The sequence below is a fragment of the Phyllobates terribilis genome, unplaced genomic scaffold (assembly GCF_046119375.1).
Source record: "Phyllobates terribilis strain yellow unplaced genomic scaffold, ASM4611937v1 Scaffold_4__5_contigs__length_816908805, whole genome shotgun sequence".
Lineage (NCBI taxonomy): Eukaryota > Metazoa > Chordata > Amphibia > Anura > Dendrobatidae > Phyllobates > Phyllobates terribilis.
Window position 1 is genome coordinate 58,838,953 of NW_027362764.1, and position 21,288 is coordinate 58,860,240.

At 42.2% G+C, this 21,288-nt stretch overlaps 1 protein-coding gene across 5 annotated transcripts in view; it reads right to left on the reverse strand.

Moving 5' to 3' along the window:
* The window catches only part of CDK14 (cyclin dependent kinase 14), a 628,470-nt gene that overhangs the window by 235,803 nt on the left and 371,379 nt on the right, over positions 1-21,288 (reverse strand). For all 5 annotated transcript variants that reach the window (XM_073677399.1, XM_073677397.1, XM_073677401.1 and 2 more), the window contains one exon: positions 16,732-16,825. In XM_073677399.1, coding sequence (XP_073533500.1) covers positions 16,732-16,825 — 94 coding nt within the window. The remainder of the gene's footprint in view (positions 1-16,731; positions 16,826-21,288) is intronic.

Here is a 21,288-nt window from a genome sequence, read left to right on the forward strand (position 1 = left end):
AAAGGCCCCCCTAATTAATATTGGTTGCCCACCCTTTGGCATTGCCGACAGCCTCCAGACGTTTCTTGCAGTCATCTATAAGCTTCTTGCTCTTCTCAGCTGGAGTTTTCTCCCACTCTTCCTTTGCAGTTTGTTCAAGCTCTTGAATGTTTGCAGGGCTCTTTTTCCCAATGGCAGATTTCAGCTCACCCCAAAGATTTTCAATGGGATTGAGGTCAGGACTCATTGCTGGCCATTTTAAAACAGTCAATTTTTTCTTTTTCAACCATTCCTGTGCACTTTTGGATGTGTGCTCTGGGTCATTGTCTTGCTGGAGGACCAATGATCTTTGACTCAAACCAAGTTTTCTTACACTGGGTAGGAAATTTCGCTCTAAAATCTCTTGATAATTCTCTGATATCATGATTCCTGTGATACGGTCAAGGCCTCCAGTACCAGACGCAGCAAAGCAACCCCACAGCATTGTGGATCCTCCACCATGCTAAACTGTTGGTAAGGTGTTCTTTGCCTTATAAGCTTCATTGCTGTGTCTATAAACAAACTGTTGCTTTGCATTGTCAAAAAGCTCTATTTTTGTTTCATCTGTCCACAGAACATTTTCCCAGAAGGATTGTGGTTTGTCAATGTACTCTTTGGCAAAGATCAGTCGTTCCTTTTTATGTATTTTCTTCAGCAATGGTTTCTTCCTTGGCCTTCGCCCATAAAGGTCTGCTTGGTTTAGTGTGCGGCGTATAGTACTTGTTGAAACCATGACCCCGGACTGTTCCAGGTTGACCTTCAGGTCTTTGGATGTTTGACGTGGTGTTTTTTCCACCATTCGCACCAACGTTCGAAGACATCTCTTGTCAATTTTCCTCTTTCCCCCCACGTCCAGGGAGGTTTTTGACAGTTCCATGCTTGGCAAACTTCTTAATAACATTGCGCACTGTTGAATCTGGCATACCCTTGTACCCTTTGGAAATCTTGTGTTTGCTAATAATAGCAGTTCTGATGTCCTCAGACAGCTCCTTTGTCTTCATCATTGTGACAAAGGAACAGGGCCTACCATGTGGCTTTTTAAAACAGTGAAGTCATCATTCATTGGTTAATTCATGTCACATGGCCACCGACAATTAATCACAGGTGAATCTCTTTTGTGATTTACCACACACGAGTCAAAATGTGTTTCCATACTAAATTAATGTAAAGGTGCCCATACCAGTGTCACAGCAAGTTTTATGTTTTTCTATTTTCCCTCCCATTGTTTTTGGTTTTAAATTATTTTTATCATTTGCTCTTTTGTATTTAACATGAGTGCTATATATAAAAAACTGTTCCGCATGATTCATTTTTTTCAGGAGTAGTACATTATGTACTTATACTTCATGGGTGCCACTAACAATGAGCAGGACTGTATCTACTGTATATTGAGGTGTTAGGAGTCATTGTACAAGAGGGAGAGGAGGTGAAATTTTGACATTTCCTATTGTGAATGGTGGATCTTGTGTTATGTACTGTATATAGAGGTGTTATCAGTCATTGTACAGGAGGAGGAGGTGAGCTGTGATATCACCTATTGTGAATGGTGGATCCTGTGTTATCTACTGTATATAGAGGTGTTATCAGTCATTGTGCAGGAGGAGGAGGAGGTGAGCTGTGATATTGACGCACCCCCTGGGCCGTGGGGTACTCGGTAGCCGGGCCGGTCGATGCTGGGGGGATGTCATGGTGGCGGTGACCCGGTCCGTGACCCAGGGCGGTCAATTAAAGGGAAAGTAAAAGGGGAATGAAGTTTTTAGAGATAATGTTCGTGACGCCACCTGTGGTATGTGGCTAGATGAGGCCGCCGCTGCGGTGCAGATCCTCTGGAGCTGATGGTGACGCAGCAGAGTTGGTTCAGCTCTCCACAGGCAGAGCTAAGCTCCAGGGCAGTGTAGATTATTTGAAGAGTAGATGTTGTCGGCTGGGACAGTGTCATGCAGGGCTGAGGGCGCAGGTAATGAACAGACAACACAATAATGGCGGTTTCCTCTTAGCTTTACTGGCTGTTTGGCAGAGCAGACCGGGACACGGGTACTAGCTGGTAGTAGAGGTCCGGGCGGCCTGGAAGCAAGTTGGGAATCCACCTCGCCAGATGGAGTTGTAGGCCTTCCCTCTGCGCTAATCTCTTTGGCCCTGCTGCTTGTAGCTATGCTGTGGCCCTCGTCCCTGAGTAAAACGTCTTTTTCCTCACTCGTATGGCAGGCAGCTCGGGCCTTCCTTAAATGTCGCTCCCACGTGGCGGTGCTGGGCCCTATGGTGCTGCTGAGCCTCCGGGCGTCTGATGGGGTCAGGAGACCTGCAGTCTCCTGCCCTCCGGTTTCTGCTGCTGGGCCTTCAGTGCCCCGCAGCCTCGGACTCCGGTGTTCGGTTCACTTGCGCTTCTCTCCTCTGGGTTGAGCTTGCACACAGCTCCCCTCCCCAGGTCCTTCCTCGTCGCTGTCCTGTCTTCAACTCCTCTCACTAGCCCTCCCTCCAGATCCCAGTTGCTAAGGGGAGGAGCTCCCCTTGCTGGTCTGGAGCCAGGAAAGTGTTGCATGCTAGTATACCTGACTAAGGGACCCCTGCTTGCTTCCAGGCATGGCATCACCCCCTGTAAGAGAGGCAATGCCACTGTGGTAACCGGACCCCTAGGGTGCCACAATATCACCTATTGTGAATGGTGGATCCTGTGTTATGTATTGTATATAGAGGTGTTATCAGTCATTGTACAGGAGGAGGTGAGCTGTGACATCACCTATTGTGAATGATGGATCCTGTGTTATCTACTGTATATAGAGGTGTTATCAGTCATTGTAATCCTCCCTGTGATGATAATGAGAATTCTAAAAACTACCATGCAATAAACTAGTATGTTGAGTCTAAACTAGTCCCAGTGGTCATTGTGAAAATTGCAAGACTTCTAATTATTTTTTATTACAGATTACTATATAGGAACAATATGCATTTAACAAAAAAACCCTGATTTAAACAATAGGCCACTTTCTAATGATAACTTACCTTTCGATAAGTAGCAATACTTAGCATTTTGCAGCCTTAAACATCCGCCGATAGGTAAAGATTTACAGAGCAGAGGTGGTTTAATATCCTGTTCATACAAGCAGACCAAGGTTCAGGTGCGCACTGAAGGATCTGCAATAGTGCACACGGACCGCCATTGTTTTCAGCAGCGCGAGTCCTGTTGCTGATGATAACGAGACAAACTGCTTTTTTACTGCCCGATTAGGGAGAAGAGATCATTGGTAGGAACATTAGCCATCTTTGTTACCCCCCTGGACTGTTCAGTTTTAACTTCTTGTTGGGACATACGTTTTCCAGAATTACTTGAAGAAAAATTGCCCTTTACTGACCCATATAATCCCCATTGCTGTATAATTGCTGTTCTAGTTGTCCCCGGCGGTCTTTACTTACTTCCTGCAGTGCTGCGGACTGGTGCCGCCAGAACATAAGAAATACAGAGGCTTGAGATTTCCAACAATCTCCAGGGGTTTGCCAGAGTGTTTGTTTCTTTTATACCCTTTCTTTACTCTAACAGCCCTAACATATAACTGCAACTGAAAAAAAATACATTACAGCTCCAAAATGTTAAAAAACTAAAGGGAAGATTAAGGGTATGTGCACACGATGCAGAAATGCTCAGGATTTTTTCCTGAGCATTTCTGCATCTCTCTGGCAGGAAAAAACGCATGCGGATTGTACATGCGGTTTCCTGCCAGGGACATGCGGAAATGAAGCGGTCTTCACTTTCATATCCGCATGCGGGTTGACAAGCGCTTTCCAGGCGATTTTAGCATCACTTGGAAAGTGCTTGTCAACTTGTGTCAGGCCTTTTTTATATTCTTCTTTACCATGTTTGACTTATCAGGGACACGGACAAGGATTTAAACCACTCTATTGCCACAATAAAATGTTCCCAATCTTTCCACAGATCCCGAGTGACTTTTTAAAGGAGTTCTCTGCTTTGGACAATCCCCAAGGGTCCCTTGACAATAGCTGATAGCAAAAATTGTCCCCAGTGATCAGCTGTGATCCGTGTGGAAACCTGGAAGTAAGTGTTTCGTTTTCCTGTAGCGCCTCCACGGGGGAAACTAAGTATTACAGGTCAATTTGTCCAGAGAGAGAGAGCGATGCTTTTTGTAACCATTCTCCTGTTTGGCCAAGAATTGAGGATTCTGAACTAAGGAGTCCAAGTCAAAATTCCCTAATCGTGCATATGACAATGTGCACAGTCAGACTTCATACATGACTGTGTGCATTACAGATGTGAGAATAATCATATTAGAGCTGTCTGATCCGTCTGCTATTAGACAGTCCGGGGTATTAGGGATCCAGCAATGTGGATGTAGTCCTCTCGTTCCCAGCGAGTTACAATCATTGCCCGGTAATTGTTCGACGTGTTAACTTGTTGCACAGTCAGCGAGCTCAAGTTTACATTTGCTAATCCTTTGTGTCCAGGGTCTAGACTAACGCTGCGGCTCCCTCCGTCCAATTTCGTATAGATTTATAGACAACGGGGAAAATATACAACATTTCCTTGTGAAAAGATGCAGAATTTGCAGCATATGTGTGAGTGCGAGGAGAATTGGAATAAAACGTAAAGGGATATTCCGGTAAGAAGACAGGCGATTATTCCTGGATCTCGGGGAGGGTGATAGTGGAGACCCCCATCAATGGACAGAATGGACTTCAGTTCCCCATATGAATGGAGAATTGGTCAACCATAGTTATCAATATTTATTGGATTGGTGATAATTTATAATAAAAATTCACACCCGGAATTTTTCTTTAAAAAGGTCCAATTACATTCCCTTCATCATGCCCTTCCACATACAAATAAAAGCACAAGGAACGTATAGAGTAAAAGATGTTAGCGACGGAGCCACTGGAAGAACGAAGATGAAGCCGCTCCAGGAAAACGACCGTCTGCGTCTTACTGAAGCGGCTTGGGATGCACCAGTGTCAAAAAGCCGCCGTGTGCACGAAGGCATTTTTTCTGTGTTTTTAGATGAAACTTTGGTTCCTTGGGGTAATTTTTTGGCCAAACGTTTCGCCTTGTAGAATTAACATGTTGCGTTTTTTTCCAGGTGGAAAAAAAACAGCACTGTGCATTAATGTCATTGTTTTCCCTTTGACTTCATTTAGAAGTTTATTCAAAGAATATTTGAAGCGGTTTATGATGGAGATTTTACAGCAGAATCCTCTCTGAAATCCACAAACGAAAAACCTTGGTGCAAACATACATCAACATGGAGCTTTTGGTGCCTTTTTTGGTGCCTATTCCGTACCAAAAGCTGCATAAAAACACACTCCAAATCCACTCGCAACAACATTCCGATCCATTTGAGTGGGAAAACGCACTTATAGCGCACGTATCGCTTCTTTTTCTACGGGTTTTTAATGCATAGTACAAAAAACATCATATCAATGGTTTTGTCAGTCTTTGATGCATTTTTTGTTTTGCCTCACCACATATTGTTAAACCAACGAGCAAAAACCACACTGAACATCCGCTCTTATTGAAGTGACTGTGATCTGAGCTGCAGTACTGAGAATGGTCATTACAAGGGTATAGCGCTGTTGTGTTTGCAGCTCTCTACACTGTAATGTTCCGGTATCTGGGACTCCAGATATCGGCTGAACGTTGCAGTCGATGGGTGTTTAACCTCCAACGATCTCATATTGATATTTAACCGCAGGGACAAACATTTGCATCTGCATTTTCTTTCCCATCCCATGTAAATGGGGTATACAATGCACTCTTCAGTTGCACTGAATGCACAATTATTAGCAGACTTCATCACAACTTTCATCGAATCCGGAAGTTGCAACCAAGCTCAGGAGACAAAAAAATTATCATCCGGCATTCTCCTGATTTTACACTTTTGGGAGAAAAGTTTAAAAAATTTTTGATGATGCATGAAAAAAAAAGAATCCGATATATGAAGTTTAACTTTCAAACCAACAGCCCAGAAGAAGAGCTTCAGCAGCCGCACAGGCGAGGGTCTCCGGGAAGGCGCGCGGCTCCAGATTTCATTAACGTTCTTATAAAGTAAGCAGTATTGTTCAATTGAGTTAAACCATCTGCGGAGTCAGCACTTCCCGCGGTATCCACAGATCAGCGACAAATCTGCACCGCCGTCAGACTAAAGGAATTCTGTGCGGCAAGGAAACACTCCGGTCACAGGTAATAAACGGTCTATGATACACTGTGGCTTTGTGCTCACTGCGTGCACGCTTAGGCTATGTTCACACGTTCACAAAACCTGCTCTCTTGGTAGTAAAGAAGCTGCTCACAAAAAGCATTTTTTTGCTGCATTTTTCAGGATCCCAAAGTTCAGCTTTGCTTCCACCACAGAAACATGAACACAGGTCACCAATGCAAGACATATGTGAAACCATAAAAACATTTTTGGAAAAAAGGCAATTTGATCAAATTATTTAGTGGAAAAAGATTTTTTTTCAACTTTTAAATAGTGACTATTCTGAACAAAAAGTGAGTTGGTCTAGAATAGTTTACCTTAGAGATTGGCAAAGCATTGAGTTTGTAGAACACTGTTTACTTTCACACTTTGGTCGGCTTTTGAGTTGCTCAGGTATTGTTCAATTTCACACCTCGGTCGGCCAATGTTTACTTTACACACATCATGATACTGTACTATTCCTAATTAAATTGTACTAATCCTAAACTGCTATTCTCAGCTGATGAGACCAAGACATTATGGTTTAAACTTGGGAAAATCACAAAAATAAATGGATTTCACATCCTGCTGTACCTGTTGTTTTTTTTTTTTTTAACTAAAAACGCAGCAAAATTTCATACCTGCGTTTTTGGTGCGTTTTTGCACCTACTCATTGCTTTCTATGGGTGAAAAAACACTGAAAATACACTGAAAGAAGTGACATGCTGCAGTTTTCAAAAACACAGCAGTTTTCCAATTCAGTCAGGAAAAAAAAACAATGTGTGTGTATGAGATTTCTGAAATCTCATAGCTTTTGCTGGTACCGTAAAACGCAGCATACAATTTGCATAAAAAACACAGCAAAAAAAAAAAAGCAGCAAAATCGCCATGTGTAAACATAGCTTTACAGTATGGTTTCTACATTCTAGCAACACACGGCCATTGTCTCTATTATATATTATTTCCCCAAAAGGAAATGTGTCGGCCAAATAGGAAATATCTTTCCCTGAAACAAAGATAGATTACAGGTACAACCAGGAGATATACCATTTTTTATCCATATTTTCCAATGATCAGTACTGAAAGAGGTTAAATATATTAGGAAAAAAAAATTTAGGTTCTTAGAAATGTGTTTTCAGAATTACCTACATTTATCAACTATCCAAAAGGGCAGGTAATAAATGTATGATTCCTAGGGTTCCCACCGATCCAGAGTATGGGGGTCCTAAAGTCCCCTATTAATAAAGTTGCAGTGTGCACGCTCGACCACCGCTCTCTTATTTCTAAGGTTTTGCTGGAGTGCATTCGTGATGACTTCTACAGGACTGATAGCTAGTACTATCTCTTTCAATCCCATAGAAGTAAATGGAGCTTTGGTTGATGATGAGCCCTGCTACTCCATTCACACAGGAGACTTTGGGATCCCCATCTTAAGGGCTCATTCAATGTTCATTTTTCGTGGATGAGTTATATCCGTGTGTTTCATAGATAGAACTTACATTTAGTATAGTTTATGGAGTAGCTCACATGATCAATTTTAAAATTACGGAGATATGCTCGATATTGATTGAAGTTTTAGATTAAAATCAGCAATGCAAGTCTATGCGTCCGTTAAAAAAATAGGACAGCCTTCAAATGCCATCTGTGTGCTGTTCATTTTTAGCAGACTGATAGATATGAGAAGGTGGAGAAAAACTTTTTTTTCTTCTTTCTCATCTGAAAAAACTGATAAAACTCTGACCAAGCTCGGATGACGCTCGGATGACACTCGGAAGAAGCTCGGAAGAAACACAGATAAAGCTCAGAAGAAGCTCGGAAGAAACACGGATGACGCTCGGATGAAGCTCGGATGAAGCTCGGATGAAGCTCGGATGAAACACGGATGAAACACGGATGAAGCTCAGATGAAGCTCAGATGAAACACGGATGAAGCTCGGATGAAACTCGGATGAAACTCGGATGAAACTCGGATGAAGCACGGATGAAACACGGATGAAGCTCGGATGAAACTCGGATGAAACTCGGATGAAACTCGGATGAAGCCCGGATGAAGCTCGGATGAATTAGATAAATTGGGGAGTTGGGCCAAAAAATGGCAAATGGGGTTCAATGCCGATAAATGTAAGGTCATGCACATGGGAAAGAAAAACAGCAGTCACCCATACATATTAAATGGGAAACTGTTGGGGAATCTGACATGGAGAAGGACCTGGGCGTCTTGGTTAATAGCTAATTAAATTGGAGTGCCCAGTGTCAGGCAGCAGCTGCGAAGGCAAATAGAGTCATGGCATGCATCAGAAGAGGAATAGGGGCATATGATGAGAACATTGTTCTTCCTCTGTATAAAGCGCTGGTAAGGCCGCACTTACAATATTGTGCACAGTTCTGGGCTCCGGTGCTCAGGAAAGACATATTGGAGCTAGAGAGGGCACAAAGGAGGGCGACTAAGGTAATAAAGGGAATGGAGGAACTAGAATACCCAGAGAGGTTGTCAAAATTAGGCCTATTTACGTTGGAAAAGAGAAGGCTTAGGGGAGACCTCATAAACAAATATAAATACATCAGGGGGCAGTACAGAGATCTCTCCCATGACCTGTTTATACCAAGGATGGTGACAAAGACGAGGGGGCACACTATGCGTCTGGAGGAAAGGAGGTTCCTGCACCAGCATAGAAGGGGATTCTTTACGGTCAGAGCCGTGAGACTCTGGAACTCTCTGGGAGAGGAAGTGGTGATGTCCAACTCACTTAATGAGTTCAAGAGAGGCCTGGACGCCTTTCTTGAGAACAATAAAATTACATCTTATGCTTAGTTAATTAATCCAGGGATTTAATCTGACTGCCAGATTGGTGTCGGGAAGTGAATTTTTCCTCAATGATGTAAATTGGCCTATACCGCATGTTTTTTTTTTGCCTTCCCCTGGATCAACGCTGCGGAATAGCTGCAGTGCACAAGAAATAGGCTGAACTGGATGGACGCTTGTCTTTTTTCGGCCTTATAAACTATGTAACTATCTATGTAACTATGAAGCTCAGATGAAACACGGATGAAGCTCGGATGAAGCCCGGATGAAACATGGATGAAGCTCGGATGAAGCCCGGATGAAACACGGATGAAGCTCGGATGAAGCTCAGATGAAAAATGGATGAAGCTCGGATGAAGCTCGGATGAAACACGGATGAAGCTCGGATGAAGCTCGGATGAAACACGGATGAAACACGGATGAAGCTCGGATGAAACTCGGATGAAGCCCGGATGAAACACGGATAAAGCTCAGATGAAACACGGATGAAACACGGATGAAGCTCGGATGAAGCCCGGATGAATCACGGATGAAGCTCGGATGAAGATCAGATGAAAAATGGATGAAGCTCGGATGAAGCTCGGTTGAAACACGGATGAAGCACGGATGAAACACGGATGAAGCTCGGATGAAGCTCGGATGAAACACGGATGAAGCTCGGATGAAACTCGGATGAAGCCCGGATGAAACACGGATGAAGCTCAGATGAAGCTCAAATGAAGCTCAGATGAAACGGATGAAACACGGATGAAGCTCGGATGAAGCCCGGATGAAACACGGATGAAGCTCGGATGAAGCTCAGATGAAGCTCAGATGAAATATGGATGAAGCTCGGATGAAGCTCGGATGAAACACGGATGAAGCTCGGATGAAGCTCGGCACAAAATTACTGATGAAACTAGGAATGTTTTTTTCATATCTAAAAGAAGGATAGACGTCTGAATGAGCTCTTAGGCCTCATTCACACATCACTATTTTTGATTAGTATTTCATCAGTACTTGTATGCCAAAACCAGAAGTGTCTTCAAAACACAGAACAGGCGTAAATCTTTTAATCCTCGTATTTCTCTGTAAGTTGCATTCCTGGTTTTAGAATACAAACAATGATGCAAAATACAGACCAAATATTGACGTGTGAATGAGGCCTTAGGGTCAATAGGAGTCCCAGCTCTAGGACCACTAGCAATCAAATATTTAATACCTATCCTTTGGTGACTGATATATTTAGTGGGAAAAACACATATAAATTTATATAATAATGGTGGGAATAGAGAGGGTCAATGAGTTTAAAAGGAAAAACCATGATGGTAATTTGTCAATTTGTTCAAATGCCCCTTACATGTGGGCTCCCAGCACCGAAAATCTCAGAGCAGAACTATAAAAAAACACACTTGAAAAAAAGAACAGAAAAAAACGCTCTGCCATGTATGCACACAAGAACCATGTATGTCGAGACCACTCAGCAACCGGCTGTAATCTATGGAGAAACTGACAGAAAGAGCTCAGTCTCACTGCAGTGCCCCCACAGGAGAGATGATGTATTACACAATCTGTGTAATAGAGGACAGGATGGATCCTCCAGAGTGAGAGATGCTCTTTATAACCACTCTCCACTTCTCCCAACAAATGAGTATCCCGAACAGAGTACCCCCCTCACTGGTAACTCAGAATTCCCCAGTGTACACCTGATGGTAGGCACAGTATTTAGTGTGAAAATGATTTTAGCCAACAAGAAAGCTACATAAGCAAATTTGTTGTGCTTGTTGCCTTTACAGACTGAAATATATAGAGGCATTGAGCTAAATGTAGAGATAAAGGATAGCTGAATGATTAATGGCAAGATCGGAACAAGCCACTGCCTCTGGCGGCAACCTACCTTCCATAAAACAAAGGATTTGGTATGTTGAATTCCAACATGCCTGGTCCTTCTTTCTCATATCATCTTCCATTAGGTGAGAGTCGGACGACCCCCATAGAAAGTAGATGGTCAGCCGTTTCTGTCAAAATTGGCAGGTATATGGCCATAATGAATGTGTATACCTTGTCACTATCAGTGGTGTAGTGCCAGCGTCTGGGGGAAGGAAAGTATTTAGTGCCCCTAACCTGTGGACCTTTAGCACTCCCTTCTACCAGTCCAGTACTGAACCCCTTATCACCCTAGCATATGCCTTATATTTTTATTTTTTTCTACTTCCTGTTGAAATTCGAACTAACATTTCTAAAGCAAAAAGTGATATATCCTAAAAAAAAAAAAAAAAAAAAAAATTTTTTTGCTCTTCATTTATTTCTTACATTTTTTGCCTTTTGTTTAAAAATGCAACTATTTTATTACCCCAGCTGAACCTTTGTTAAAATTAGAAAAAATATTTTAATATTCATATAAGTTTGTTTTTTTTTTAAATGTTTATTTTTACATGGGACAGGTTGTTTTTTTTATTATTTGGGACATCGCTTCCAGGGAGGTTGTGGGAGAGTACAGTGCAGTGCACGTGATTTAATACGGTCTTCGTTCGCTCGTTGGCTGCTCGGCCTCTAACATTTTGGTCGCTGCCTGTACAGAGTGCAGGAGCCGAGATCAGTTAGTTATCGGCTGCTGCGCTCTGCATATGCAGGGAGTGAGATGACATCTATTCACTATCTCACTTTCTATGCAGAGCGCAGCAGCAAATGTCAAGCTCCTCTCAACTTTTGCGCTTTGCATAGGAACTGACGGCAACGATCGAGATGACAAAGCAGCGCTGGGTGGGCACGCCGTAAGAAGAAGGGGTATTTGATTTGCCGGCATTGCTCAGTGCAGTGGGCTGGTGCTCCTGGATCATTTGACAGTGGGGGTGTATGGGGCCATAAAATATTATACCCTCATACATTTTTGTAACCCTGGGCAATTGCCCATGTGTCCACCCCCTTATGCTACATGGCTGACCCATATTGTCCTGATTCTTATCTTCCAGCAACACTAAAGACCCCCATACACACTAGTCCAACATCCTCCAACTCTGTAGGTATGTGGGGGTCCCCAATTTATCATCTGTGAGATAAGGATCTGGCATGGCCGATCCTCTCGTTCTCTAAGAGGTAGGCTGCCGCCAGAGATTTTTGGCAGTGGCTCTCTCAGAGAACAGAGGAGAGTCCAGCAGAGCGAGCGCTCCTGTGTATGGGGGAGTCGGGTGAGAAAGCTGCTGGCCCATCAATATCTAAAGTTTATGGGGGGATCCAAAGAGATGCGTTATATCAGCCTTATACGCTTTATTGGGGACACTTTTCCAAGGACCTAAATGTTTCCCCCATATGATGGGGACAATTATTGAGAAATTACTATGTGAGCTACGCGACGTACAAACTATAATGATGGATCATTAGTTACACGTACACTTATCCGCCTGTTGGTGCACCGCGGCTGGCGAGCGTCCGGCACTGTCTGGGAGATATTATTTGCTTTGTACCTTGATTTAATCACTTCTCTTGTTTTTTTTGCAAAAAATCAATATAAAAATAAACAGAAGAACAATGAAATGTTAATATTTTACTGAGGATCAGGTAAGGAAATTACATAAAAATTCTAATTTCCCAATTATTTTATGTAGCACTTATTGTCTCTTATAATATTATGAGGATTTATCCCATTATATTTTAATTTATGCAGAGCTTCAAATAGTCAACATGGTGGCTGCCTAAAGCTACCACTAGGGGGGGCTTATTGAATTTTTATTTATTGTTGAACTTTATAGAAGTCATATAAACCTTCAAGTTATTTTTAGAAACAGCGCCATTTTATATATAGGTCAGGTCTAGTATTGCAGATCAGCCCCATTCAAGTGCGTACCTGCAATACTAGTCACAGCCCATAAACAAGATGGCGCTGTTATAAGTAATCTCGCATCGTCCCTTCAAACTCAGATTTTTGAAATTATAATCTCCGGATTATTTATTTCTAAAAAAAAAAAAAAAAGAGCTAGGCTATGGCCTACAGTATAATACAATATGCCACCCAAATTCCCCAGTACTCAAGAAACCTGTATATGTCATGCAGTTTTAATGCAACCATGTAGTTCAGGTATTGTCATTCACAATAGGTTATGCCACAGCTCACCTCCTCCTCCTCCTGTACAATGACTGATAACACATCTATATACAGTAGATAACACAAGACCCATCATTCACAATAGGTGAGGTCACAGCTCACCTCCTCCTCCTGTACAATGACTGATAACACCTCTATATACAGTAGATAACACAGGATTCACCATTCACAATAGGTGATGTCACAGCTCACCTCCTCCTCCTCCTGTACAATGACTGATAACACCTCTATATACAGTAGATAACACAAGACCCACCATTCACAATAGGTGATGTCACAGCTCACCTCCTCCTCCTGTACAACGACAGATAACACTCTATATACAGTAGAAAACACAGGATTCACCATTCACAATAGGTGATGTCACTGCTCACCTCCTCCTCCTGTACAATGACTGATAACACCTCTATATACAGTAGATAACACGGGATCCACCATTCACAATAGGTGATGTCACTGCTCACCTCCTCCTCCTGTACAATGACTGATAACACCTCTATATACAGTAGATAACACAGGATCTACAATTCAATAATAGGTGATGTCACAGCTCACCTCCTCCCTTAACCAGATTAGTGAAAGATGAACAGCAAGTAGGAGCTGTGCCTGGTAAACTGGGGCATTTTTAAACTCATACTTCCTCTCCTTCTCAATGACCCTTTGCACACACTCATTAGATGCTTCAATACAAAAGATAGAATCAGAGTCTGTTCATTGCTGCTAATGTACATGTGCATTTCCTGAAATAACAGGAAGTTAGAGTTTAAAAAAGCCCCAGTGGCCAGTGTGGGAATTGCAATATTTTTTATTTTTAATACACATTGTGATACGTAAGAAGAAAAATTGACAAAATGTAAAAAAGAAAAATACATTTAAACAATAGGTTGTTTTCTGATGACACATTCTCTTTAACACAGCACATGGAAAGAGGTTGCTCTAGCTGAGAGCAGAACCTGCTCCGTGTGTCATTATATGTCTCCCCCCTCCAGTCCTAGCAGTGATTAAACAATTACCCCTCGCCCGCCGCCGCCATCATCTGGTTAGTCAGTGAGGCTGAATGCTGCACGTTCCACTCTCATGGCTGTTGTTGGATAGTAAATGGTGCGTGAGACATAAAGGGCCAACACAACCTAATTCTCCGAGGTCGGGACGCCGAGCGAGTGAAGGATGAGACGCGTTATGAGAATCAGCAGAAAATAAATCATTTCAGCATGAAGGTGTCACCGACAAACATGCGGCCAAACGTCGCCTGCAAATCTCACGAAGCATTACCCCCCCGAGGACTTGCTGGGCTATTATCACAAATGACATATTTTTCATATATTTTACATTTTTTAGCCTTTGCAGAACTACAACTAGACAACAGGATATTTGTTATATTCGATTGGAGGTATTGTTCTCTCAAAATTAAAATTTTGCAAGAAGTGAAAAACATAACTATTTACATCCAAAAACAGCGCCCCATCTATCTACAGGTTGGGGCAGGTATTGCAGTTCAGTCCTATTAACTTTAATGGCGCAAAGGTGTAATACCAGACAACTCAGACAAAGCAATCTTTTTTTTTTCTATACAAGCCCTTTACAGTAAATGTGTCCCCCAAAAATGATCTATTGTTTAAATTCAGGTTTTTGTGCCAAATATTCAAATGTATATATATTTTTTAAAATTTAACAATGGTGTTTTTTTTTTCCTTTCAATATCATAATCGTTATCAAAAATAAAAAAATCTATAGAAATCGAATCAGTTTTCACACCGGCCACTGGGATTTTTTCAGACTCTTAATTTCTTATTTCAGCAAATTCACACGTACATTAGCAGCAATGAACAGACTCAGACCCCATCTTTTGTATTGAAGACATCTAATGAGCGGGTGCAAAGGTCATCGTGAAGGGAGGAGGAGGAGGTGAGCTGTGACATCACCTATTGTGATTGGTGGATCCTGTGTTATCAGCTGGGTATAGAGATATAACCTGTGATTGTAATCCTGCCTCTGATGGTAATGAGACTGCTGAAAACTCTTCCAGAAAAGATAGAAAATATGAATCTAAAATAGCCCCAGTGGCCAATGTGAAAATTGTAAGATTACTTTTCTTTTTTTTTTTTTTGTCAAAGATCACGATTTAAAACATTGCCAAAGATTTTCAAAAATACATATAACACAAAAAACAAGCAAAAAAAATAGATAGTTTCCTAACAACACAATCACATTAAATTTAAAAGGAATTGGAGAGGAGCTTTGTTTTTTTTTTCCAGAAACAGCGCTACTCTTTTCCAAGGGTTATATCTGGCCTTAAATAGCATTTCTATAGTTCAGGCAGAAATAGCAATTTGCATATTTTTTTTTGTAATTTTATATTTTTTTAAAATAATCAATTGGAAAACTGTTTATTTTTTTTTACTTTTATTTTTAATTGAATTTCGAAAATATTTTTGATAATTTTATTTATTTTTTAACCTTTTTTTTTGTTCCGCAAGGGGACTTGAACATTTATAATGCACTCTCATTAGGTGCACAGGTGTTGTGACAGATACCAATATTGACTGCAGCATCTAAAGGGGTTTAAACAGTTGGGATCGGGGTTATCTCAAATCCGGTCTCTGTAACAGAATGTCAGCTGCCATAAACTGTTGGTGCCTTCCACCATATATAAATGGCAGATGCTGCAGCTGGAGATTTAAACCTCTACCTATTCTGGAGATTATGCAGCTCTGTTTCATGAAAATGGCTTGTACCACTATACAGGTTACAATTTTTTTAAAGGGGATGTCCAGTAATTAAAAGGTGTATGGAGCTGTGCTTGGTAAATTGAGGCTTTTTTAGACTTATACTTCCAGTCCTTCTCAATGACCTTTGCACCCGCTCATTAGACGCTTCAATACAAAGGATAGGATTAGAGTCATTGCTGCTAATGTACGTGTGCATTTCCTGAAACAACAGGAAGTTAGAGTTTAAGAAATGCCCCAGTGGCCACTGTGGGAATTGCAATATTCAGTAGGATGGGTCTTCCATTTAAAATCAGTGGAGGTCCGACATCCAGCATCACCGCAGATCAGCATTTAGAGCAGGTCCTACTGCGGCTGGAAGTAAACTGTTTATGAAGTTAGAACATCGCAGCTGCAGAGAGACCTGTTAACGTGTAGGTATGTCACGTACGGGTGCCAAGTGTTAGGCCTAACCTAAGGAGGGTCCACCAATATCAGAAGTACTTCCTAGCATAAACGAAGCTTATATAAAAGTAAACAGGATCTGAAATTTGTGCTCTAGTTTCAGGCAGGATGGGAGAGACCTTCTGGGCAAGGCCAAAAGTGTTCAGCCAAAATAACGCAAGGGACTACTTTCTCGCCTGATGGCGGTTATCATATCTGAAATAATCCCTCTTCCCCTCCCCATAAGCAAAATGAAACCCATATTCATTCCCAGACATGGCAGGATCCACAGACTCGGGGACATGTATTATTTATTGCATATCATACTTAATATGACAGCAACAAGGACACGGGAGGAATACATTTCCAGGAACCCCATGCATGTATCTATATGGAAAAATAAAAAAATCTGCATTTTAGGAAAATGTCAATCTTGTATCTCATGAATAATAAATGTCATCAACACGTGATAAAAAAACTAAATAATATAATCAAACTCACCAGAAATATTCGTTCCAGTTGGTCCTGTATGTCCTTCATTCCTGGAAAGGCAGCGACGCCCTGGATCATCTCTATGAATATGCATCCTACTCCCCTGCCATCGAAAAAAGAAATAGGTAATTGTCAATTGCGATTTGTCAAAAATGGCGGAGCAGCATCAGAACGGGGGAGACTAATGGGTTACTGTCACTGCCCTATATGAGCTGCTGTAAGAAATAACTAGTAAAATACATTTATATGAAATGCATAAAACTACATTGTGCATGGACTGGTCCTGGATGAGAAAAACTCTTTAAATTCGTTCCAGACAGATCTGCTCGAATTGCCCATTTGACTCAAATCAAATCTGCCCCGAAAAGATATTTATTAGGATCTGAGTTCTCTTTATCCTCACCTCTTCTTGGCCCACATAGGCAGAACATTGCCCTGCACCTGCAGAACACTGCCCTGCCGCTGCAGAACCATGCCCCTGCAGAACCCTGCCCTGCAGAACCCTGCCCTGCCGCTGCAGAACCCTGCCCTGCCGCAGCAGAACCCTGCCCTGCAGAACACTGCCCTGCCGCTGCAGAACCATGCCCCTGCAGAACCCTGCTGCTGCAGAACCCCGCCCCGCCCCTGCAGAACCCTGCCCCGCCCCTGCAGAACACTGCCCTGCCGCTTCAGAACACTGCCCTGCCCCTGCAGAACCCTGCCCTGCCGCAGCAGAACCCTGCCCCGCCCCTGCAGAACCCTGCCCCTGCAGAACCCTACCCCTGCAGAACACTGCCCTATCCCTGCAGAACACTGCCCCTGCAGAGCCCTGCCCCTGCAGAGCCCTGCCCCTGCAGAACACTGCCCTGCCCCTGCAGAACCCTGCCCTGCCCCTGCAGAACCCTACCCCTGCAGAACACTGCCCTGTCCCTGCAGAACACTGCCCCTGCAGAGCCCTGCCCTGCCCATGCAGAACCCTGCCCTGCCCCTGCAGAACCCTGCCCCTGCAGAACACTGCCCTGTCCCTGCAGAACCCTGCCCCTGCAGAACCCTGCCCTGCCCCTGCAGAACCCTGCCCCTGCAGAACACTGCCCTGTCCCTGCAGAACACTGCCCCTGCAGAACCCTGCCCTGCCCCTGCAGAACCCTGCCCCTGCAGAACCCTGCCCTGCCCCTGCAGAACCCTGCCCCTGCAGAACACTGCCCTGTCCCTGCAGAACCCTGCCCTGCCCCTGCAGAACACTGCCCTGTCCCTGCAGAACACTGCCCCTGCAGAACACTGCCCTGTCCCTGCAGAACCCTGCCCCTGCAGAACACTGCCCTGTCCCTGCAGAACACTGCCCCTGCAGAACACTGCCCCGCCCCTGCAGAACCCTGCCCATTCACCACTCTCTACGGATTGGTCTTTGGTCTAGAACTTGAGAGGGGACTCATGGGGGCATTGGACATCATTGATATCAATATTGTCCCTCAAAAACACATGGGGTGCAAAGCATGTCACAGTCTAACCCCATGTGACCATGTGAGGACAAGTCTGCGCTGGAAGATCCGGACCAAAGACCAGTTACAAAGAGAGTGGAGGAATGGGCAGGGGAGTTGTGGCAGCAGGACAGGCGAGTATAATTTTGGTTTTAAATAATATTTTAACCCATTCCCGGACTCAAAAGAATCCAGTAAAATGGCGGCTAACTTTTTGCTCAATTACTGCGCACCAAAATTTTTTTAGCTTTTGGCAAATCAAAAATTTTGAGAAACTCGGAAATGTTTTAATTCCATCTGAATCAATTTGCTCTTCTATCCTAGGTTCATCTTGTGCTAAAATTTGCCATTCCCAAACCAGTACTTTGGGAGTCCTATCGATCACTGGAGTGAGCTGCAGTACCAGACATAGCCACATGTACAGTTACTGCGCCACGTCTGGATGAACAATGGAGGGCTACAGTTTTGGCTAGAGCGCCGTGACCCTTCAACGTGCTGACCAAAGGGGGTCCCTTACTCTCACCATCCTATAGAGCTTCAATGCTCTGAATGAGAGTCCAGCTAAGAGTATGCACAGTATCTTTTAACATATAGATAGAAATCAGAAGATAAATTTGATACAATTTCCAAAATAGGGGCTTTTTATGTGTAACTGAAGTTCTACTTAAAGGGGGTTAATTCCCTTCTGAAACAGCGCCACACCTGCCATTAGGTTGTTTTTGGTACTGCAGCAAAAATGCATTATCTACATGCAGGTATTGCCTAGTGCAGATAACTGGAGGTGAAGGGGATGCCTAAAACAACCAACCAGAATTTAGATCTCAGTTCTAAAAAAAAAAGTGAGAGCAGTGGACACATTTATGACAGTGTATTAAAGTTAAAAAATAATTCAAATAAAAAAAAAAAGTAAAAATAAAAAATTGTTTTACAAAAAATAAAACACATAAAAATAAATTACTAAAAAAATTATAAAATAATTCAAATAAATAAAAAATAAAATGAATAAAAATATATATATTTTACAATAAGGTAAAAGACAAAAATAAATTCAAAATAATAAAAAAAAGTAAAAAAAAACTGCAAAGAAAAAAATACATTTTTTTACTATAACATAAAAGACATAGAATAATATAAACCTATTTACTTTTTGGGTTTCCTTGTGACTATGACAATCTGTCTAATAACAGTATAGCATCATTATCAGTGATCAGTGTATGCTATTGGAAAATTTTTTTACCAAAACTGAAGCAAAATTGATTTTTTTGACAAAATAATAATTATTATTAGACACTAATCACTAATATCAATGTACTAAAACACTACAAGCCCGATTAATCAACGTTTTTTCGCAAGAATTTTGCCGTAAAAAGCTTTGAAAACACAACATTTTGGTGCAAATTTTGTTACATCTAGCAAAAGAAAATTAAAAAAAGTGACCTGAAATTGCAAAAAAAGCCCCAAAAAATAAAAATAATTTCTGACAATGGCTCTGCCTATTAGTCATCCCAGCTTTACTATACAGTAATGAATCAAAGCATTTTTTTCCAAGAGTCCAATGATTATCGATAGGATAGGGAATAACTTGCTCATCGTTAGGGGTCCGACCTCTGTAGCCCAGTCTTGGATGGGGCAGAAGTGCACATGCTCGATCTCCGCTCCATTCATTGTGAATGGGAATTCAGGACACAACTGAGCGCAGCGCTTCTGGTATTTCTGACAGTCCCATAGACAATGAATGGAGAGGAGGTGGATCATGTGCACTTCTGCCCCATCCAAGACGGGGCTGCAGAGCTCTAGCCTCGAGAACGGGGAATCCCAGCAATCGAATCCCCTATGACTAGCAAGTTATCCCCTATCTTAGGGCTTCTGGCAGGTAAGTAATTAAATGATAGTAATAAAAATGCGTGTCTTAAGAGATTTCCAAAAACTGGAATTTACCAAGTATATATTTTTAAAAAGAATATTAAAATTTTTGGGTTTTTTTTTGGGGGGGGGGGGGGGGGGGGGGTTGGAAAATCCCTGTTCCCCGGATACAGTTTATTTAAAAAAAATAAAATATGTGCTTTGCTCACCCTCCCCAGGTAAGGTGCTGAGTTTCCACCTGTGCTCCCAGTGGCTGTTATTGGTTATTGTCTGCAGCGCTGATGTGACGCCAGTTAGTGAGCTCAGTGGCTCCTTACGTCAACACTAAGCTCAGTGATTGACTGCAGCGCAGCAGATAATAGAAGACACCGGAAGGAGCAGCGGAGACTCAGCAGTGGACCGGGGGAGGTTAAGTAAATTTAAAAAAAAAATGCAGCTGGGAGACTGGGTATTTTCCCAAACTGAAGAACCCCTTTTAATTTATTGCTCTCCAAATATTTTGATAGATGGTAGGATAAAAAAACAAACTTTACTAATCACTCACTATGAGTAAAGTAAATTGGAAAAGTAGGTGATTATATATAATGTTCCATCTGTCCCGGCTGATTACTAGAGAAGCCGCATTGATTAAACTGCCAGTCATAATTTACCCTCCTTAGAGGTCTATTACACAGCAAGAGCCACAATAAATCTTCGTCAAGTGCTTATATAATCAGGAATGAAAACAAGTTCAGTTAAAAAAAAAATGAAGTTCTAGAACTTTCATTACCAGATGGAATTGTAATTTCCCAGAGAGGCTTTCGGCAGTCACTGTCCAAGTCCAACGGGAGAAAAATGTTGTCACAGGGACTGTAAATGCCAAAATACCAGGGCAGAGTTAAAGGAACACGAAAGCGAATGACCCTTTTCTAAAATTCACAATTGCAGAAGGATTCGGTCTAATTAATGACATGTTGTCACTCCGTTCTGTGTACAGGAGAAATCCCCAATAGCCGGAAGCCAGGCTGTGTCTCCTGCATTACATGACCTTAAATTATTAATCTATTTATAATGGTTGAATGTGTTATTACGGTATATCAGAAAGATGAACAGATAGATATAAATGAAAAAGATAGGAGGTAAACAGATAAAACACTTAGGAAGAAAGAAAGAGAGAAAAAGAAAGAAAGATAAGGAAAGAGAAATAAAGAAGGAAGGAAAGAAAAGGGAGAGAAAGACAAAGAGAAAAAAAGAGAGAGAAAGAAGA